Source organism: Oryzias melastigma, linkage group LG4, assembly GCF_002922805.2.
Source record: "Oryzias melastigma strain HK-1 linkage group LG4, ASM292280v2, whole genome shotgun sequence".
Taxonomy (NCBI): Eukaryota; Metazoa; Chordata; class Actinopteri; order Beloniformes; family Adrianichthyidae; genus Oryzias; species Oryzias melastigma.
Genome location: NC_050515.1, coordinates 20,272,815 through 20,295,521, shown reverse-complemented (window position 1 = coordinate 20,295,521; position 22,707 = coordinate 20,272,815). Strand labels below are relative to the sequence as shown.

The following is a 22,707-nucleotide window of genomic DNA, read 5'->3' as shown; positions in this document are numbered from 1 at the left end:
TAAGGTCTCTGTTTTAGCAGCTCTCCAAAAAGTCATCTATAATATTAACTGGTTTGCTTGGATGTTTTCTGCATGGATCAGACGACTTCTTTGTTTGCTTCCAGTTGTAGTTTGGGGTATGACTCTGTAACAAAGTTAAAAGTAAAAGTCTATTATGTAAAGAGACATAAAAAAGAAGTCCCTTTTTTATGTCTAGAATCTTTTTCACTTTTCTCTAACTAATCCAAAAGTCTGTACTTGTTATTCTTTCTCCTACAACTGCTCAAAGATGTCAAAGAAGATCTCTGTAGAGGATAAGTTGGAGCAAGATCCCGCTCCCAGTCGTTGTCAAGTGGACCAGTCCACAAAAGCATCTCTGGGAGGTAGGAAAAAGGCAGAACCGGGCCAGAGAAACGGAGAGACTGCGTCATCATCCCCAGAGAGCGGCAGCTTGAATGGAGATTTGAAGCGCAGCGGGAAATCTCGCCGCCGCAGAAAACGTTCGTCTAATCCAGACAAATGCCCAGAAGGGAAAGTTGACAAGGTGAAGAAAGAAGAAAAACCGGACAAACAAACCAGTCAGGACTGTAACCAGCAAGATGTGTTGAACGGCTTGCAGTCAGAGTGCGCTAATGTGTGGTTTGAGCGCAGCATCTACGAGCGTGCAGAGAGCCTCTACCAGAACTGGCTGACTGCCTCCTTTCACAAGACCTCGCAGTCTAACCCTTCACCTCCATCCTCAGGGAAACGCTCAAACAATGCTGCCGCTGTGGCTCCAGTTTCCTCAGGACCAGCCTGTCACCATGGCGATCGGGTGGCTTGCCACCATGTCAAACAGGCAGTTTGGGTCAACAAGACGTCTTTCGACCAAGCGGAACGCTGCTTCGCAGAGGGTTCTGCACCTCCAGCAGTTCCTAACTCTTTAGTCCTCCTCTCCTCACCCAACTGCCCCGCTGCATCAAGAACGCCCGATGAAGGGTATCAGTCTCAAGCTCAAACTCCTGCGACCCCTGTCATCCAACAGGGAGCTTCCACCCCAGTGGCTCGGCAGTCAATTAACGGGCTTCCCCGCATCCCGCTTGAGCTGGTAAGGGGGGTGTGGCTTGACAAACCGCTGTATGACCGTGCTGAAGCCGCCTTCTACCAAAACATGTACGGTAACAACTCCTCCAAAAGGCCCACCTGCACCTCAACTTCCAGATGTAACGACCATCCTCAGAGTCTTGTGGAAGAGGAAGAAGAAGAGGAGGAGGAGCTGGTGGAGGAGAAACCATTGGTCCTCCTTGGTAAAGCTGAGGTTTTCCACGCTCTTCACCCAATCCAGGAAGAGGAGGAACCAGCTGAGGCTCCAGAGAAGGAAGAAACACCAGGAATATACTTCCTCCATCCAGACAGCGAGCGGGTGTGGCTCGACAAGGGGCGGTGGGATGCTGCAGAGAGTCGTTTCCATGGCACCAGAGCAGCTAAAGCCTGTGCAGCGAAGAAGGATCGACGAGCAGAAGCAAAAATTGCCTCCAAGGGCTCACAAAGGGACAAGTATGACCTAACGGGGAGAATGGAACTGCAGCAGATGTTTCAGTTCATGCGTCCTTTCTGTTCTCATCATACGTTCCCATGTGTTTTCTTTTTTTTCCCACATTGTGTGTGTGCGTGTTTTTTTTGTTTTGTTTTTTTTGCTCATTTATTCACTTCTTATTGGTTTCTTTGAATTTCTGTAATGGCTGCTTTCTTGGGTTCATTGTTTCACATAGTTTGGCAGACTGTTTGTATGGTGAACACATTTCAAAGAAAAAAAAGCATCATTTAGGGCATTTAAACATTGTAATATTTGTGACTTTTAAGAATAATAAACACTCACTGGCCACTTTATGAGGTACACCTTGCAAGCACCAGGTTGGACCTCCTTTTACTTTCACAACTGCCTGGCAAAGACTCCTTAGAGAGTTTGGTCCACATTGATATGATAGCATCACACATCCATGGTAACAACCTCCCTTTTTTTGTCAGACCATTCTCTGTAAACCTTAGAGAGAATTGTGGGTGAAAATCTCAGTAAGTCATCAGTTTCTTAAACACTCAAACCAACCTGTCTGGCAACAACAACCATGACACGTTAAGTCACTTCACTCATCTTTCTTCTCTATGCTGATGCTCAGTTTGAACTACAGCAGATCGTTTTGACCATGTCTTAACGCCTAAATGCTTTGAGATGCTGCCATGTGATTGGCTGATAAATAATCTTCATTAACAAACAGACAAGTGTGCTTGGTAAAGTGGCCAGTAAGTGTATAGTTAAGCAGTGTTGTTTTTTTTTCCTCAGGTCTTTCCATCATTCATTGTCTTTGCTTCCTCTGTCCTCCATAGGAAAATGGCTTCAGTAGACTTTCTGGCCAAAGAGAAGATCTGGTTTGACAAACCACAATATGATGAGGCAGAGAGACGCTTCTATGAGCACAAAAACGGAGGCGCCGTACAGACAATGCCGGTAAGCTCACTCCAAGTTAATATTTTCCACTTTTATATGTACTTAAATGCAGTTGGGCAAAAGAATGGAAGTCACAAGGGTCAGAACATGACACAACCCTAAAAGTTGATAAATAACTGTTGGCTTTCACATTGTGCCGATACATAAGATGTTGGATCGTCATTAAAAGAAATTTAGCATATTTATAATCAGTTGTTTAATTTTAGGAAATGACTTAAAAAACACTTCAGTTACAACAGATGAATTATTATGTCCCATTTAAAAGACATTAACTGCCCTTTTAAAATATAATTAAATGAATTGGATACAATCAGCTGATGCTTACCATCAGTCCAGAAGCAGACAACACCTTCTAGTTACTCCTCTTCTCAATGCATTTAATTTTACATTTCTAAAACTCAGTCATGGTGGGTGGTTCCATGAAATGACTCAGATCTTGAAAATGATTCTGGAAGTCTGACCTTAACTGACGTAGAAATGGGACTAATTTCATTTCTACAGATGTTAATGTTCACTAATGTTTGTGTTTCTCCAGGATGTCGGTGCAAATGCCATTCTCCAAGACATTGCTCGAGCCAGAGAAAACATCCAGAAATCTTTAGCGGGGGTAAGCTTTTGTGCACGTGCTCCGTTCGTCTCGTCACAGGGGGAAAACTTGTACAGTTTATTTAGAAGGTTAACTTTGACACCCGATGACCTCTGTTGTTTTTCTAATAACATCAACTGTTTCGTTCATTATTCACGACATATGCAGCGCTTTATCAATTTGCACTAACCAGTTTCCAACTAAACAGTAGAAAAGAAGAAGAAACCCCTCCCTGCTTAGTAAGTGTGAACAACATAGACTAAACACTTGTTTAAAAACGCATGCCAAGTTTGACCTGGTTTAGCTGGTGTTCAGTGGTCAAGTGTTTTGTTTGTTGAGCCTGAAAACTGGTTGTAATGATGTACGTAGCTATGCTACACGAGAGTTTTGAATGTGGAAGCACGAGATTTACGTAGACTTTTGATTGGAAGTGGCCGCTTGAACATGCGTTGTTTATGTTGCCCAAATATGGAAGACGATCTAAACCTTTTGGGTTTCCTCGCATAAATCAGAGAGTCTTTAACAGCTTAATCTCTAATGGAATGCCACGGTGTGGCGTCTCCGAGTCTCTAGCGCTATATTGTTCTGCTGGTAGAGACATCAGAAATGATTCTTGGAACGGGTAGAAGGTATTTTGCTTTAGCTGCTTCTCTTCTTTTCATCTTCCAAGCTGCTGCTTTCTGGTCCTGGAGTTCATCGTTTTCTGATCTGGACCCTTGTTTTCCATTTCAATGGCTTAAATGTTCCAGCTTGTACATGCTCGGAACATGTTAAATGTTATCCACCTTTTTTTTTAGTTAGTTTTATTTATGTTTATTGAATTTCTTTACCATTTTTGTGATTCTTTGTTTTTACCATGTGCTGTTTATAGTTTGCATTTCCTCCATTTTTCCGCCTGATTTCTTTCCTTTTTCATACCTAAAATCTCCTCCTGCTCCTCCTGCTGATAGCTGAAGACCTCACTGTGTAGCAGAGGATCTGCCCAGCCCTCCCTGAACCATCAGTCCCTGCTTGTAAGTGCCTCCAGACATCGAGTGTCGCTGACAGGAAGCTTAGCCCCTCTGGTTGTTTGTGTCGATTCGCTGGTGTCTTTAATGTTCAGTCTGGGTCCTCGCTGAAGCAGTTCTGCTGGGATGTCTTCTCTGCGTAGAAACTTCAGAGAAGTCTGCTGTGCTCCTCCTCGGTCTGCTTCATTGTTTTCTTTGGTTCATCCCTTCAACGTGTCCACATAAAATCATTCGCCGTCTCAATCTGTGCAGAACGCCGGCAGCAACAACCCAGCCGATCAAGGAGAAATCATTTCTCGCATCAAGAGCCTGGAGCTGGAGAACAAGAGCTTACACAAAGGTGGGGTTGTTATCTTCACTCCTTCTGTCCTTTACAGCACAGACCTGTCAGTTTAAGGTGGAAGCAACACGTTTCAAATGTTCATTTGTCTCAACAGAACATAAAAGTTCTGTCTCTTGATGCATAAACATAATCTTTAAGGAAGTTAATTAGCCTTGTTAATCAGTGCATAAATACCCACAGATCCACCAGTGTTTTTGTCTTCATATCTGCAGAGATGCTCTTTGTTCTGCATCTTCTGCTCTAGCAGTAAAATGAATGAATCTAAACAACGACAAGATTATTTGTTTGTACACAAGCCTTTTCACACATTTCCTCTGTTGTGGATCTGAAAGAGGTTTAGCTGGAGAGCCCCCTTCTGGTCAAAATGTGTATGACGTGTGCCACAAACAATAATCTAGAAGAGGTTGATGCTATTGGTATTGATTCGATAGTGCACACAGATGGTTTGCAGTCAGTACCTGTATCTACTTTTTGTGGAATCCCATTGGACTGCATCCTGACTCTGCTCGTGTTCCCTCAGTGGTGGATGACCTGCGGGCGGCGCTCTCCAGGTTGGAGTGTCGAGTCGCCGTTCTGGAAAAACCTCCTGTGCCTGTGACTGCGGCGCCGCCGCAGTCCTGCACAAATGTAAGTTAGTTTTAGCGTCTCAGCTTCAGTTTAAAAAAAAAAAAGTAATTTTCAACAAATGTTTCCTTCCTCTCTATCAGGGCTCTGCTGTGCAGCAGAAGAGCAGCGCCCCTGCTAAAGAAGATGAGGAGGATGATGATGATATAGACCTGTTTGGTAGTGATGAAGACGAAGAGGCGGACAAACTTAAAGAGCAGAGACTGAAAGAGTACGCCGAGAAGAAAGCCAAGAAGCCCGCCATCATCGCCAAGTCATCCATCCTGCTGGACGTCAAACCCGTGAGTTGAAGACTTTGAGTGAAGCTGATGGACTCCATGTCCTCCCGTCACGCTGAGTTCTGCTCTCCTGCTTCCTGTAGTGGGACGATGAAACGGACATGAAAAAGCTGGAGGAGTGCGTGCGCTCGGTGCAGGCCGACGGCTTGCTATGGGGGGCGTCCAAACTGGTTCCTGTCGGTTACGGCATCAAGAAGCTGCAGATCTCGTGCGTGGTGGAGGACGACAAAGTGGGAACAGACTTGCTGGAGGAGGAGATCACTAAATTTGAAGACTTTGTAAGTTCAGCAGAGTTCAGACTTTAAGGAAAAACTTTTTATTCATCTGCTCCTGATTCACAACAATATGAATAAAGAAATACTTGGGAATTTTCATGTTCTTATATATGTCCTTCATCACCATAAAATGCCAGAAAGACATGTTAAAAACACACAAAAACTATTTCATTGAAGTGGGTCTTTAATGTTTTTTTTTTTCTACTTCGATATTCTGAATTCTTTTCTCTTAAAGAATAAAAAAAAGTTTACTGCCACAGTTTGTTGACATAAAAGCTAATAACCTGATTAAATTGGACTGAAAACAAAGAACAAGAGTTTAGAAGGTGAAAATAGTTTAAACAGACCAGTATTTCTCTTTAAAATGAGCTAACACAGAGACTAATATTAACTGTTTTTTTCTCTGCTGTCTTTCAGGTTCAGAGTGTCGATGTAGCAGCTTTCAACAAGATCTGATCTGTGGACGCCTGTCTTCTGTTTCGCCTCGTTTCTCTGCTGAATGTGTCGACGGTTTAATAAAACACTCTTGCACTGAAGCTGCTCTTATTCGACTTTTTTTAGCAAAATAAAAGATTCAAAAGAAAACTGCACATTTTCCATAAAAGTGGCTGTACATCATTTTGTCATGAAGATTCAACTTAATTTCACTTGGAACATTTTTCCGTAGATTAAGTCCAGATTTGACTTTACTGAAAGGATTTTTTTATTTATTTTAATCTGAATAAGTTCACATTAGTGATGCATATTCTTCCCTTTATTATATGGGGCTCCATTGATGCAGGAAGGTGTTGCGGCAGCCGTGCTGCAGGCAAACGCAGACCTGCAAGCCGATCCAGAGCCGTCCAATCCTGCACGGCTGCAGGAACCTCCTCCGGCTGCTCCCGTTTTCCCTGACAGATGCTGAGGGCGGACAAGCTGCACTGCAGACTCCTCCAGACGCAGGAAAGTCCCAGCATGCACAACCAGAGCATCCCTGCTGACAAAGAACGAGGAGACGCTGCAGAACATCTGTTGTCTCCTGTTAAAATATCTTCAGGTTAGCTCCAGTGCTTCATAGTTACAGAGAATTAAAGGGAAGGAGTTGGTGTGTTCAAGTAAGCTGAAAACTTTTAAAATAAAACAAGTCTTCTCTGTCTGATGTTGCAGTTTGCCAACATCATAGCTTGGATGATGAGAAATTCAAATTTAAAGAACATTTTAGTACTTTAGTGTGTATTTTACACACTGAAACACAATTTCATTTCTCAATTCTTCTTTTCATATATATATATAAATTTTAAAAATCAACATTTATTACTTATATGTTGAATTTTTAATCAATAGCTGCTCATTCATGTACAGGTTTAAAACCTAACAGAGATTTTAGCAGAGAAAGACAAACGCCTAATTGTAGTTTCTTTTAAAATTAGGAAACAAACCATAAATACAAGTGTCCATGTTTCTTAACATATTCACAAATCAAATTTAAAGTAACACATTTCTAGAAAGGCTCAACTACTTTTTAAAAATTTGTGTTAGATTGCCTTTCAAGTGGAATTATATTTTTATATAAAAATGTATTTAAGCCAGGCTTAAAACTCATTGAATATTTGAGGTTCAGGGCTTTAAGACAAATATTAAACTTTATAGTTTGTTAAAATAAAGTAATTCAACCAGTGAATGACCACAACGAACCACAAGAAGGTGCTATGCAGGTTGACTTCAGTTTCTGAAAAGAAAATTTGAGAACATGTGGGAACATTATTTATGTGTTAAAGAGACGTCAAAATCTGTTTAAAACTGAAGCCCTGAATGAAAACATGAATTATTATTTTTCTACAGAATCCAAACTGTCATCTGGCATCACCACAAGTTTAAAAGCATAAAATCCACACACACACCAGTCAACACAAGCGTCCAACAGAGCGTTAAATCAAAAGCTTGACTGCCATCTAGTGGTGAAAGCTAGAATCACAACATTGTTTTTTCTATGTTTAGAAATAGAATACAAGAATAAAATTAAAACCTTAAGCCTCGTTTTGTAAACCAATTAAAAAAAAACGTTTGCTTCAAGCAGGGTAAAATACACACTAAAGCACTAAAATATTCTGTTATACATATAGAAATACACCATTAAGAGATGCAAATAATTTTAACATTTATTAATTAATATTAGCTTAAAACAGTTCCATCTCTATTTCTTTGTTAAGCTAAACCATTGCAGAAAACACGACAAACTTATTATTTTCTTTGTTTACTGCCTGGTCATCACAGTAAACTTTCTGTTTTGTTGTGTGTCTGAGTTATTCTGCAGTTTATCATCTATGGTGACCAAGTCAAACTGGGATAAAATGATTTAGTTGAGAACAGACTTGATAAGTGATTTGTAAACAAAAGTTGAATCGACTTTTCTGTCATTAAAATCTGAATGTTTTTTTAAGTGCAGATGGGAATGCTGAACTAAAACTGTACAGACAAAGACAAACAATAATGAAAACAGTTTAGCATGTGGAGATTTGTACTTAAAAATATATCATTATAGACAACAAGTGAAGTAGGAGCAAAGAGAACAAAACTATCTCATAAAGTGCAACAAGTGAAAAAATAGAATGCTGCAAAAAAAACTTAAAAATGAAAGAAACAATCTTCTAATAAATAAATAAATAAATACACCAACCGACCAAATAAATTCAGTTCACAGAATTATTTGGTTATAAATCATATCATCTGCTTATCTTCTCATTATGAAGAATTCATGTTTTATTTTCATTTATTTCTGGGGAGTTGAAGAACTGCTCTTTTAACCATTTAACTGCCTGTGCAACTAAACAGTAGAGCACATTTAGGAAAAAAAATATTATGAAATACGTTTAATGTTTGTTTTACTCAACAAAGACAATAGCAAGGAGAACATTTCTTTTTTTTTCTTTTTTTTGGTAATTGATTTAGTCTCTGTTGGATATTTAAAGATTTAAGGGGTGAATTTGACTGCAGCTCATCACAGTTAATGAGTGACAGAATACATTTTTTCTGACATTTCTCCATTTTTTTTTCAGTAACTGTAAACAGAACACACACTGTAGTCTGGGGCCTGCTGGTGGATTTCTGCATCAAGTTAATCGATCCCACTGGAGGCGACTGTTTTGGAATAAACCATTAAAGGAGATGAGATCCCTGGAAAGTTTTTAAAAATTACAGAAAAAAAGAAGAACTTCTATAAAATCTTGAAATATCAACCCTATTTTACATCTGCAGATAAAGAGCAAACATAAAATGTGACCAAAAAAAAAGATGGTTTTCTCTTATGAACATCTCTGAAGACTTTATCCTGCAGCCCTAAAAACCTCAAGTGAAGTTTAGTTTGGATGTAATTTTTCTGAAGTAGTGACATCAAATGTCCACTAGGTGGAGCAGTGTGTTCAATTATATTAAAAACATGTTTGTGGGGCCTCAAACTCCTAAAAGGAGAGCAGCTGCAGACAGCAACATTTCTGTAATGACATTTTCAACCATTAAAAAATATGAAAGCAAAAATTGAAATGTGAAATAATTCTTTCTGGAGTACATTTTATTCTAAAATAACGTTTTTTTTTCTCTCAAAGTAAATCTTTTCAAAATAATCATAACAAAACAAGAACACTAAAGTGTAAACCTCTTTACAGACTTTTTTTTCCTAAAGTCACTTTGATTCATTAATGTCTTCTTTATTTATTTATTTTTTTTATTTACATATTTTTAGCATTTTGTTAAAACACATTTTATTTTCTTAAATTCTTGCTACTCTAATAAAAATGTTTTGTTTTTTATAGGACTGTTGTTCTTGATTTTTTGTTGCTTTTTCATTTAAAATTCTTTGCAGAAAAGATGCCCAGATCACCCCTCTTCCACCACCGTGCTTCAAGCAGGAAAACCGTTTCTAAGCAGAACAAACTTGTTTTTCTGTCCTCTGAATATGGAACCATGACTTTTGTTTTGGTACGAGTTATCAAAAGCTGGACAAGTCTTTGTGTTGAGATGAGAACCGTTGGCTGCTTCTTCCAAACATCTGCTGATGTCTTTGAAATCTGGCGGTTTTAAGAAAACTTGTTGATCTAAAAATCTGATACATGTTTGAGTGGAGTCTGCACAAGAACGGATCAGAACCAGAGGTCCAAAAGGACCTGAGGACACCAGTGAGATCCTCTGTTGCTCCGTAGCCTTCATCAGAACCAGAAGACGAGTGCATGGATGGATTTTTTAATAGCTAAAAGACCAGAAGGTGAGGTTGAGAAATAAAATATTCTCTTCACGTTCACACTTTCAATTAGGTTTTATTCTAATCCTAAAAGAACTAATCAAGTCAATGAAAAGCAAAGCGGTCCGTCTGCTTTCCCCCTGCTGTAGAGGGCACTCTTTGACTTCCTGTCATAAAGTCTGCCCCCTGTCTGCCCTTTGAAAGGCACTAATACCCCCCCCCCCGACGATGGATGGATGGATGGAACCTGGAGGCTGACTGTGAACAGATGTGCTCGGAATACCTCCACATGTCCGTGCTTTGGTCAGTCATGAGTGGACAGAGCAACAGCAGTCAAAGTCAGGCGGGAGCAGGCATCGTCTGTGAGAGACGGGAGCCATTACTGTCAGAGACCTCCTCCACAGAGAGGAGAGAGACAGGAGAACCTGAGGAGGTTCTTCCTGCAGCTCATCGAAATACTGCTTCACCTGTAAAATAGAGTTTCTCTCTAAGGGATTTATATGGAGAAAAAACTTCTTATAAATACGTTTCAAACTTGAAAACCAACCACCAGAGATTTTATATTTTATCCACTTTAAGTATTTTTCTATCTTTTCTTCTTTGTCTGTTACATTCTTTCTCTGAACTGCTTGGAGGTGGTGGCTGAATGAGCACACGGCGGTTTTTGTGAGGCTCTGTTACCTTGATGAATCACGTTTACCTTGAACAGGTACGATGGACGCCAAATCCAGCAGATGGGCTTTAAAGCGTTTGAGGAGGACCAGCTTTGCTTGGAAACGATGCCTTCAGGTGCAGCAACAGATTCCCTAAATGCATTAGGGAAAAAAATAAAAAAAATCTTTTGTTCTCTTTCTGTAGCTTTAGTATGACAAGTTTGGGCTGATGCCCCTCCCACATTTGTTTTATTTGGAAATGATTAGGATAAAAGTTACTATTTATGGGTGGAGCTGCAAAACTGCATCCACTGCTGCTTAGTAAAAAAAAAAAAAAGACAAATAAGACAAAATTAATTAAAAAATGTTTTTTTCTGCTTCTTATTGGGTAATATTTAGCTTATTTTTGGGATTATTCTTTTGGTATGAGTGAAAGGAGATGTGCAGTGAAGCTATTTAAAGAGACTCAGTGAGTCTGCCTTCATTGTCTGGATAAACACAGACGCCTCATCTGATTAAATAACAACACTGCTTTGGGTTTGACCATCTGAACCAGCTGGAGGAGCTCATTACGCTCGCCCATTGATTGACTCATCAATATTATTGTCAGGAGGGAAGCTCCACTCATTCCCCATAATGCATTTTGTGTTTGTGTCAGAAAACTTCAGCATCTCCTCCTCAGATTACAGTTTTTTCCCGTCCGCCGTCGCAGAGGCGATTTTTGCAGATTTGTGAAACTTAATTGAGCCTGGAGTCCTCAGGTTGTCTTTCATTCTCTCCCACACAAACCCAGAGCTGTAATCTTTTCCCTGCGCAGGTCGATAAAGCCGATAATAACTTTATCCCGCCAGCTTGCAGTGACTGATGCTCTGGCAGAACCGCCGTTTCTCCGAGGGGCCGAGATGCCGTCTGCATGGGAAAGGAGGAAGATTTTGTCTGCATCCTTGGAAAATGTGTCAACTCATCAACCGGAAATGTTTTCACAAGACTCGTGTTGAGTTTTCTTCTTCCAAGTGGTCTCTGCTGAGGCGGATTCTGAAGCAGCATACATTACTTCACTAATGAGACTTTGCATCTTTTCTGCTAAGATTTAAGCAAAATACTCACAGATTGTGTCCCATATTTCCAAAAGTATGTCTCAAAAACAAACACATTCTGCTATCATCATACTTCCCTTCTGAAGGCCATGATTGGTTTGGTTTCTCTCTTTCATCTCTTATGACCTGCAGAAAAAAATGCAACCAGGAAGTGGCTTGTTTGGACATTATGAACTCCGGGGGGCAAAAGTCCTTCAATTTGCACCAAAAAGAAGAAAGAAAAACCTTTAAAGCTGCATCAAAGCTGAACGGCCTTCACCTCTGTCAATAACAGACATCATTTCTTTTGTTTGTGTGTTTTTGCTGCTGTTGGAGACACAGTTTGGCATAATAACAGCACAAACAGCTCAGGTGTTTCAAAGGAGAAAAGTGGTAGCTTCTTTACAAATATTCAGTTTACTTCATGTTGGTGGTGAGTTTGTGCGATGGCTTTTTATCAATGAGCACAGTTGTCATTTTACCATAGCAACTGCATCTTTTACCACAGGTTTTCAGCTTTATGAGGTGGATCACACACTTTTTTGCTGTCTGCCCCTAAAATGAGTCAAGCATTTTTAAAATGTAAAACATTTTCTGTAAGCAAGCAAAAATAAAGTTTGGAGCTTGAAAAATGTTCTCTTAAAAAAATTCTCGTCGCTGAGACAATTTTACCAAACTAAGAGTATTTTGCTGTAGAGAAAATGTCCTATTTAGATTAAATTTTAATGCAAGACAGATACTGTAGTTAGATAAATGTTCTTTAGATTCCGTTTTGCAGTGTACAAAGTATTTGAGCAACTTTGAGTCCTGATGGCATTAATTTGCATGAGTTTGGGCTGTTGCCATGGAGACTCTATTTAAAGGCGGGTCATCAGAGTTTTCTCATTGGCCGCTTTGAACTCAAGATTGTGAATAATATCTGGAGAAAACTTGACATTTTCCCACTTTCTTAAACAAATATTCCACATAATGAATACAAAAAAGTCTAAATATGGGTTTTTAATTTTGTCTTTTTTGTGAATACAGAATTGGAAGTACACAGCAAAGTTATGCACTAAATGTATTGTATGAGTTATAAATCCAAAGTTACACACAGATCAAGATGCAGATACAAATCCGGGTGAGTCCGTATCATTTTCTGTCTGATATCTTGACCTATAAAAATGTCTTATCAACGTTAAGTCAATATTTCTGTAGAACTAATTAATATTTTAACATAAACTGTGGTCAGATTAGCTCTAAATCTCAGAGCTGCTCCGACTCTTTACAAACAAGCTTCAGGTGTCGGTCTGCATTAGGACGGCTGGTTGACCTGCAGCAGAGCAAAGAGCCCACCGTCTCTTTACCGGTCTGGAGACAATCACAGTGATCCAGACTCCTCCGGCCCGTCCTTTCATCAGCGTGACACCCGCCTCCTCGCCGCTGGAGCAGCTTTCTGGTCTGCTGCTCCTGCGACCTGTGAAGTAACCGGACTCCTGGGAAATTCTCCAGAAAATCCATTTCAGCAGACAGAAGCTATTCATCTGTGCCTGATGCACTAGCGACACTTGTTGCTCTTTACTGCATCTATAAGCTTGTAGGAGCTTGGACAGAGGAAGGAGCCTTGAGCCACTAAAATAAAGTCATTTTTTAAGGCTTCAAACACCACCTTCCTTGGAGGATAAAGCTGCTCAAATTAATCAGCTGTGATGGGTTTATTAGGCTCCGCCCACCACGTTTACTCACTTAAACAAGTGACCAATCAGTGGCGGAGCTGGAACATTTTCTATGGGAGGGTCAAGACTTTGGAAGGGCAGATACAAATGAAAGCATCAAAAATATTTTAAAGTGTATTAATATAATAATTATTTAAAGCAGATCATTTTGATGATTTCTTAAACTTTTATTTAATAATGATACGAGTAAAAAAATAAAAATAATAAATAAAAAATAATAATAATAATGATACGAGTATTGACTTCAAAAAACGGGGACAAAACTTTTTACTGGACAGTTCCCCCCTATAGTGCCACCCCTGCGACCTATCAAATAATCAATTCATAATTTCATAAACCTCCTTAATCCTATAAAAAATGAATTTTTGATCCGACCTACTAAAATAAATGCAGCTCCAAAAATTTGCATTAAATTGTGTAACTATTTTCCCTGATGTGAAGAGGGGAAAAGCCGATCCTCGTCATTAGTTTTTGCATCAAAATGTCAAAGATCAAACCTTATATTACTAATAGTTAGTTAATTTTTACTGGAATATACATTTTGAAGCTGTAGAACTTAAATAAAAATAAATAACCTGTTTTAATGTTCTCTTGAAATTAAGATTTTAAGGTTTATATATTTGCAGGATTACTTATAAAATGGTTCCTGGTTTCACATTTAAATAAGTGATCAAAAGTTTTATACTAAGTTGAACACAAATCAGTATTAAAAAAAGCACTTCAGCTGCACTGACAGTATGCATTATGCAGAGACGACAGGAAGCTTTAATTATTTTTCTTTTAAAGTTGACAGTCAAATAGGCTCATTAAAGTGAGTGTTTCTAATGTTGATGGTTGTTGTTGTCTGTCTATTGAGTTTTCTTAACTTTTAAAGACAGAAAAACGTAAAAAAAAAATATGGAAAAGTTTATATTTATTTTAATTTTTGCTGCGACATACCTAAGAAAGATATTAAAAAAAGACATTGAGAAGAGTTTTGCACTTTAAATTGCCAGGCAATAGATTATATATATTTTTTATTAGAATTGTGTTATTTCCAGTCAAAATTTATTGAGTAATTGTGGGTCTGACATAACTGTAGCATTTTTTTTTCCAGAAAATGTACAAAGAATTTGCACACATGATCATTACAAATGAAAGAGAGCTGGATGAAATCTCCGTGCACAGGGGAAAGGGATGAAAATCAGTGATGAACACAGTCTTCCCTATATCGGAATAGAGCGGTGAAAGAAAAAGCCTGGAGCAAGATTTAATAGATTTGCACCTCTTTGACATTTTGCACCAAATATCTTAAACTGGAGAGGAATGAGTAAAAGTAAAGCTGAAGCTTCATGACAACATTTCACTGGAGTCCACAAATGCACCTTTAGAAATGTCAGATGAAAACCATAAAGCTTGAGACCTCACAGAACTCTGAGCCCAAGATCACAGACTATGGAGAGAACGTAGAAAGCTTATAAATTGAACTTTTATTTTGAAAAATCAGAAGAATTTTTTTTTTGTTAGTGCTTAATTTCTTACAACAGATCAATCCGTGTTAGGGTCCATTATGGCTTCCACTACACTGCCCACAAAGATTGACCACAAGAGGGCGCAATCCAGAGGTTTCTAATGCTAATCCCAAATCCGGGTGAATGTGGAGGATTGGATCAGGGATGTAAAATAACATCAGATCATATATGTGGATCAGAGACGTAAATGATTGACCCATAAAGGAAAAACAAGGAAAAAAAAGTAAAATTTTATTTTTTTGGTTTCTATTTTTTTACATTTTAGGTTAAAAAAGTAAAAGTTTCTCTGCTGCTCAAAGATGTATTAATGGTTGTATTTCTTTTAGTTATTAAACACGACCTGTGTCTGTAAATTGGAGGTTTATTCTGTGTTGATCAGCATAAACTCATGAAAGCAAATGACAAAACATGCGGTGACTAATGCTCGATTATGCATGGAAGCCTGGATTTCTTTGTAGACGGTCAGTTTGGGGGTTTAAATTATTCAACAGTGACGGGAGCTCTATGTGGCTTCTGATTGGCTGTTTCCCACCAGCTCATCCTGAGAGACAAACATCAGGCCGGCGACGCCAGGAGGAAGAGAGGCATCGGGTTTGGAAGAGAACGCCGGCGTGAAACATCAGATCAGCCTCCTCCACGCAATCTGGGTCACTGCCGAGTTTGGATCTCGACACAAGAGGACCGGCTTCTGCTGCAGGAGAACGAACACCCACAACTCCATCAAAATACGGCGCTTAGATTCCCAGAATACATTTAGAGTAGACTGACGGAAAAAAGACGGAAACACAAGACAAACCAAGGAAGTCCTGATCAAATCTATTTTTATAAGATTACAGTCGTTGCAGGAAAAGATCACCTCCCCTCATAAAACAAAAAAACAGTACAGTATGAAAATAAAAAGCTAAAGCATTGATTCTTTTGTCACATAAAAATCATATAATAAATGTATGTAATGGAACAGAGAAAGACCCATAAAAAGTCCCAGATTTGAAGTCGTTTTCCCATAGCGGTCGAAAGCAGCAGTTTCCTTCATTATTGCTGAAATTCTGTCAGAATAAAATACATCAAAGAGGCAGAAACATAAATGTATCTTCTCTTTTATCCAAAATAAAGCAGCTAAATAACCCATAAACAGTAAATCATTGTCCTTCATGTCTTACAAAACAGTTTGTAGAAGAAGAAAACTCAAAGAAAAGCTGCACCTTTATCATCAATCCATGAAATAAAGTGTCATTTTTCTGAACTCTAATGATCACAAAATATTTTTTTATTCAGCTACATTCTAGCTACAGTTCCAGAGAGGACCCACACTTTCCAGATCAGTGATTAAAAATCTACACAATGATCACAAATGTCTTAAATGTAGGAATTCCCTTTGACACTGCAGAAATATGCTTCCACCGTTTATTAGCAGCTCGTTTTATTCTAATACGGAGCTTCTCTGCATTTCTCTGTATTTTAAAACAAAAGTTAAAGGTTAATTAACCAAATTTTAAGAGCCAACTTCCAGAAATTGATGAATTTCTGCTAAAAGAAAAAGGAGAAGAAACAGTAAAGAAATATTTTGCTTTGTGAGCTTTTTTTGTTAAAGCAACCATGTTATTTAAAAGAATAAATCATGAGTAACCCCCCCCCAAAAGACATAAAATACTAATAAAACTGCAACAAAATGTTTCTATGCATTGACTTTGGCTTACATCTGTCAATTGTCAAGTAAAGTGTAAATATAAGAATAATAATATTGCTTTTCTTTGCCTCAAAAGTGGTTAATTTCACTCTTTGGTCTCTGGTTTCTCTGGTCTCAGCTCATTCTGTCCTTCTCTCTTTGGCTAAACGTCACTTTTACCTTCCAGAACGACAAGTCCCTTTCAGTCCGTTCGGAGCAGGAAGCTGATCTCAATCTTCCCCACAACAAAACTTGATTCAAATAATTAGAGAATGATCTTTAAGTTGATCATTCTTGAGGAAACCTGATTCAAAAACTTCTGCTCTTGAGTGGAGTGAAAGTCCACCTTTTAACCAACACCTTCCTGTTTGCTCATCCTTTCACTTCCTCCTTCTCTTCCAAACCTCAAACGCATAAATAATGTTCTCTAAATATAAAGGATTTGGATATTCATCATATATTAGTGTCTTATTGCAGCAGCTTTTGCTCGATTTATAGTCAAAGTGATAAAAAAAAAAAAATCACTTGTAGTGGATGAAATATATTACAGGATTTCAGGATAATCAGAGTTTGAGTGTTTTTTAAAGGATATTTTGCACATAGAAATACATTCATTGTTACGTAATCAGAGAAACAGCTGAACTGCTCTGAACCAGCTGCAGCTTTTTCCCTCATGTTTTTCTCTTTTCATTCATAAAAAAACAAAAAAACAGCTGCGGCGTCTGACTGACCTCAGACCTAGAAGTCTCCTGGCCACTAAAAAGTTGGTTCAAAAGTTCATGTCTGTTCTGGCGGCGAGTCTTTGATCTGACGGTTTCTCTGAGCTGCTGTTGGTCCGTCACTCAAACGACAGCAGGTCCGGGTGAGGCTCCGCCTCCTCACAGCCATTGTCTTTGCCGTTTCCCAGCAGCACCTCCTCGCCCAGGCTGATGCGGTGAGTTTTGTCGGAGCGCGGGGTGGAGGCCAGCCTGGAGTCCGGGCCGGACGCCTTCTGCCAGACGTCGCAGGGTTTGGTCCTGGACTCCACGGGCGGGTCTTTGTTGATGAGGTCTGGCACAGAGAGCTGCGGCTGCTGCCGGTGCTCATCCTCCTGTACGTCTCCTTCGGCGCTCCCTTCTTCCGGCCCTCCTGCCGTCACTCCATCCGCCCTGCAGTCGTTCCCCGCCTCTAAATCCGTCTCAGCTTTATCCTCTGCTGGAACGGACGAAGGTGTGACATCTGTGGACTCGTCCTCCTCCTCCAGCTGCTGCTCCTTGTTCCTCACCTCCTCTTTAGGGGTGGGAGTCATCTTCTCAGGAGGAGGGAGGAAGGGGGGCGTGTCAGCGGCATCTGGCGAGGAAACCACGGGGTCAGAGGAGATCATCATGTCCTGCGTGGTTTTCAGAGCTCGGGGGTGCCGCTTCTTCCCAGGAGGGGGCGGGTCCAGCCGAGGAAAGCAGTCAAAGGAGATGTGGCTGGAAAACAGAGACGAGGAGGAACCAGATGTGAGGATGATGAGAGGAAAGAAAAGGTTTTTAGTGAAAAATAGCAATCTCACTCGTTGTTGTGTACAAACAGCTCAATATGACAGTGTTACTCGAAGACTCTTTATGAAGTAAAGAAGCAGGCCTGAATCTGAACCATGTCAACTTTTAGGAAAAAATAAATATACAAATTTCCCATCTCAGGAAAGTCTACGGAACATCTTCATCAGGAATTCAAAGCAGATCTGCTGAACAGCTCTTTGGATGGAGAGAAGCGATCAATGCGGCTGGTTGAACCACCGAACACACTCAAACAAACAGCCGGCGATGTCGGAGTCTTCTCCAGTCCAAGGCAAAACAAAAAGGATCAGAGGACGGGCTCGGTCAATTTTCAGGGCTTCACGTGAGAGCAGGAGATCTGATTACGAATTCAAAATCAGTTCCAAAAAGTGGTAAATATTTCACCTGGCCTGAGGCGGAGAGTGTGGACTCTCCTCTCCTCAGCACCAGTACAAAGACCGATCTAACTGGGATGGATTTGTTTCAGCTGGAAGGAGAAAAGTGCTAATGCGGGCGTTTGTGTGCACCTGTTGGCGGCGGCGGCGAGCTGATTCGTGCTGCTCCACGCTGTCGCCACGTTCTTGTTGACCTCGGTTACGCCGATGTCCCCGAGGTGGCTCGGCTCTTTTCTTCTCAGCAGATCGTTGACCTGGAGGGGGCATAAACGATTAAGATAGCTGGGCGTGCTCAGACGGCGCTCGCGGGTTCTAATGCTCACATCAGCGATTGCTGCACCAACCTTTGCTCCCACCGCCTTGCCCAGGTTAATGGCATTTTTAAGCCGCTGCTGTCCTCCAGAGGACGGCGAGTCCGCGGAGGCAGAGTTGGCCGAGGAGCGCCGAGCACCGGGCTGATTGGACCTGGAGGTCTGAGGACTCGGCTGCTGAGCAACAGAGTTCTCAAACATACTCTGATCAACTGCAGACAAAAAGATGAGAAGAAAAGCAGCTTTGAAATGTGTTTTTAAAAAAATGTTACAAAGCTGCAGAAACTCCCAGCATCCCATGGGAGAATCCAGATTCTTAACCCAAACCAAGAGTGTGCTCATTTAAATGGCCATGAAGTGCAGTTTGAACGTCCCTCGTTGGGGAGCGGAGGCATTTCGTCTCTGCAGCTTTGCCCCAAAACAAACTCATGTTGCATCATAGACAGATTCAGATTTTTTTTGCATGAAATGTGGACAACATATGGACTCCAGATGGAGTTGCTCTGTGATCAATGATACATAAAATAAATCCTAAGGCCACGGCTACCATGCATGCACATCAAAAGCAAATGAAAAGTCATGGCGGTGAGGCAGACATGGGTCAAAATGCAGGATCACAGCAAAAACAAAACAGGAGCTCAGGATCAGCCCAGCGTAGACAGAAGATCTTACCTCTCAGAGAGAAACGGGTCTCGGAAAGCGTTTAATGGGACAGAGAAGCATCAGATTGCAGGTTATTTTACAGCTAAAAGGTGACAAAAGCCTCACTGTCTCTGAGGTTTGAGCAGAAAAAACGGATGTGGACTCTGACAAACTGATGCATGAATCAGCAAAGGAAGAAGAGGAGAGAAGAAATGTGATCCAGAACCAAAATAATGAATTGATTTTTATTTAGAAACACAAACTATGAGTCACTTTCTAAAAAAAAAGGCAGTTCCTCTTTTGTTTCCATACCTGCAATTGTACTGTGATTTCCATCTCAGACTCAGACTAAACAATCAGAAATAAATATTTCCAGCTGCATGTGTCACAGATCTGTGCCAATACCCACTACACCTCCCAAGACTATTCACTGGAGCGTGCACTGAGGGGTAGTTGTTATAAAGGAATGAATCAGTAGCTAAAACTCGTCAGCGTGTGTGAAACAGAAGGAGCTAGCCAGGATGTGCGTGTGCTGGATGAATGAGAATGGAGGAGATCTGTATTTTGATCAAATCACAACATCAACATGCATGTAAATGAAGTGTGGAGCTTCAGGGTTTAGCTCCAGACCAAATTTGAATCTCTAATCACTTCAGTGTGGGGGTGGGTCAGCTAGATTTAGGGTTTGGAAAGAGTATATCAGATTGTCAGATCAAATCATTGACTGTATATGAGAACGGGACTGAGTGAGTGTGATGTCACCCACAGAGAATCACTCACTTCCGGCTCCAATGAAATGAAGTCAATTCAGTCGCCATTTTTTTGCAACACAGACACCGCCATATTGAAACCAGACGATGTAAGTGAGCCGTGATTGGTCCAAGTCGACCTGAGTCAATGTTTCTATGGCAATCAGTCTCGCCAATCAGGAGTGAGTGTGATGAAAGCCACACCCCTATCACTTAAAAGCGGGCAAGAGGAAAGTCTGTCAATCAAACGTTTTGAACATTCGAAACAAGAGCACATGCTTTTATTGAGGCATCTGATTGGCCAGTTTATGACTAAAAAATTAAGACTAGAAGGAACATGATAAAAATAGGTACAAGAACAGTTATTCTGACAAATAGATGGACTGTGTAATGTTTGTTTGTCTATAGAAGTCTGTGGGAGTTTGGATTCTTGGAGCCAGTGAGTACTTCCTGTTTGGAACATGGGGGGGAGGGGTCGATCAGTCCAGTTCTCACTCAACACATGTGTCAAAGTCAAGGCCCGGGGGCCAGATCCGGCCCTCCGGGTAATTCTATCCGGCCCTCCACATCATTTTATTTTATTGTTATTAATGGCCTGATGTTATCTTGCATTTATTTCTAACTTGGATAATTTTAACAAAATAAATTTTTATGCCTGTGACAGACTGGCGACCTGTCCAGGGTGGACCCCGCCTTCGCCCATCAGTAGCCGGGATAGGCTCCGGCACCCCGCGACCCCGAAAGGGAAGAAGCGGTCTGGAAGATGAATGAATGAATGAATACATTTTTATGGAGAGTAAAATATTGAAATTTATTTTAAGTTTAAGTTGATTTATTCTAGAATAATATTCCTGCCTGTTTTTATTCATAGTTATGTTAAAAAGTTACGTTTTTGAAGTTTTAAAAATCTTATTTTAGTGTGTTCAATAAATGTTTATCCTGTTCGACCTAAGGAGTGTTTTGGATTTTGGCCCCCTGTGCGATTGAGTTTGACACTCCTGTCATAGAGTATACAGTGTTTCCTCGTTTATCATGGGAGTTACGTTCTAAAAATAGGAGAAACCCACAGAGTATAGATATTTTAAAGGCTGTAAAACTCATTACCACACACCTTTTTTAGACATACATACCAATTTTCACACTTTTCTCTCTTGTTGAGAGTTTTTGAGTCGTTGCTAAAATTAGTTTTTTTTTTTTTCTTTTTCTACCTTTATGTTACATCCTTTACCAACCCCTAGACTTGAATGAGAATCTGCTTATGAAATAAAGATTTAAGTAGATGTGGAGAGCAGCACGTTATCTGTACGGCGGACACGGCACGGAATGATTGAAAAAGTCTCCAGCCAATCAGGATGTAGAACAACATACTGTTGCTAAAGAAAAGGGGGGGGGGGGGGTTAACCAAAAAAAATGGATCACTCCTCCCCCAAAAAAAGGTTCAAATGTGGAGACCAAAGGCTTCACACATGTTGAAAAACTAGATCAACTCTCCTTTAGACTTTGATGTATGTTTGTAAAATAAACCAACACTAAACCAAATCTAAACATAAGAGAGTCACGAGAGCTGCTAATTCGAGGGTGACATCTGCCAAATCAGCCTTAAAAATAGTTCAGTAATTCCTGTGACTTTCAGGTGTTGGTAGTTGGCTGCTCTTCCCTCATCCTCACCACTCCATGTTTCTCCATGTTGCTGTGACACACTTCTACACATTAGGAATTTAAAAGCACTCATAACAAACTATTTTAATTAATTCAGATCCAGAAAATTAAAGCGATATTTATCCTTTTTTTCCCATTCCTTTGAAAATCTGGTAGCAATACTTTCATAGTTTTTAAAGTTTTAGTGCTCCACTTTCTTCAACTTTGACCTTAGAACGAGAAAGCATACTTGTGTGTCTATATTAAAACATATTTAAACCAAAACATTCATGTTTTTAGTCTAAAGTAAGTTCTGACATGTGAGGACAGTGTAAAGTCACAGACTGATGTTATCAGCGCTCTTTGGATCAATAGTTTTACATTACACGGACTGTAAACCACCCTTATTGATCCCACCTGACAATGGAGCCACATATTCCTCCCACTTCACTGTGTAATCTAGACCTAATGTCTGGGCTTTCTATTGTAGTCGCCCCCAAGAGACACTGGGGAAACGCCGGACGGTGTGTGTGTCACCTTGTAACTCAGCCACACAAGTGCACTGTTGTGTGGACTCACTATCATCTAGCCTTCTGTTATAGTGAGAAAGCATGGTGTTTGGGAATGAGCTACAGTTTCAGTTACTGCTGAATGCTTTTACTCACCACTTATGTCTGCTGAGTCAGCACTAAAAGTGATTAAGAACTACATGAAGGGAAAGTTTGGAAATTCTGTGCAAACAGAATTATTCCCAGTGGGATTAAAAGTATGTTTGACCTGGTTAAAGGTCAGTGATGAAAAAAGCAGGATTTACAGTGGAGCAGTTTCTAACAGTCTTCACTGCTTTAAAAGCAGTGTAGTTCTGCACAGTTGTTTGATTTAAGGCAAAACAAGCAAGATTTCTTTCTAAAATCACTAAGTGATTTCAGTGTAAAAGAGAAGAGTGTTCATAACAAGACAACACACTCAAACGTTTAGGCAATTCCAGTTCAGTAACAAGAGGAATGAAAGCTGCCATGGAGGATCTCTGGTGGGGAA

General features: G+C 40.1%; 2 protein-coding genes across 6 annotated transcripts in view; one reads left to right on the top strand and one right to left on the bottom strand.

Annotated features, from left to right (window-relative positions):
* The window catches only part of eef1db (eukaryotic translation elongation factor 1 delta b (guanine nucleotide exchange protein)), an 8,020-nt gene extending 1,907 nt beyond the window's left edge, over positions 1-6,113 (top strand). Inside the window, exons 3-11 of one of the 4 annotated variants that reach the window (XM_024279223.1) lie at positions 269-1,515; positions 2,344-2,464; positions 3,000-3,071; positions 4,001-4,063; positions 4,310-4,397; positions 4,921-5,027; positions 5,108-5,305; positions 5,386-5,580; positions 5,995-6,113. In XM_024279223.1, coding sequence (XP_024134991.1) covers positions 269-1,515; positions 2,344-2,464; positions 3,000-3,071; positions 4,001-4,063; positions 4,310-4,397; positions 4,921-5,027; positions 5,108-5,305; positions 5,386-5,580; positions 5,995-6,033 — 2,130 coding nt within the window. In that variant the 3' untranslated portion in view covers positions 6,034-6,113. Of the gene's footprint in view, positions 1-96; positions 1,516-2,343; positions 2,465-2,999; positions 3,072-4,000; positions 4,064-4,309; positions 4,398-4,920; positions 5,028-5,107; positions 5,306-5,385; positions 5,581-5,994 lie in introns of those variants that run through there. The other 3 variants (XM_036211598.1, XM_024279224.2, XM_024279226.2) reach the window with 3 other exon arrangements.
* A 9,431-nt stretch (positions 6,114-15,544) lies between these two features.
* LOC112150755 (carboxyl-terminal PDZ ligand of neuronal nitric oxide synthase protein) overlaps positions 15,545-22,707 on the bottom strand; it is a 159,486-nt gene continuing 152,323 nt past the window's right edge. For both annotated transcript variants that reach the window (XM_024279227.2, XM_024279228.2), the window contains exons 11-13: positions 18,674-18,852; positions 18,462-18,583; positions 15,545-17,865 (exon numbers count right to left, since the gene is read on the bottom strand). In XM_024279227.2, the coding sequence (XP_024134995.1) occupies positions 17,250-17,865; positions 18,462-18,583; positions 18,674-18,852 (917 nt within the window). In that variant the 3' untranslated portion in view covers positions 15,545-17,249. The remainder of the gene's footprint in view (positions 17,866-18,461; positions 18,584-18,673; positions 18,853-22,707) is intronic.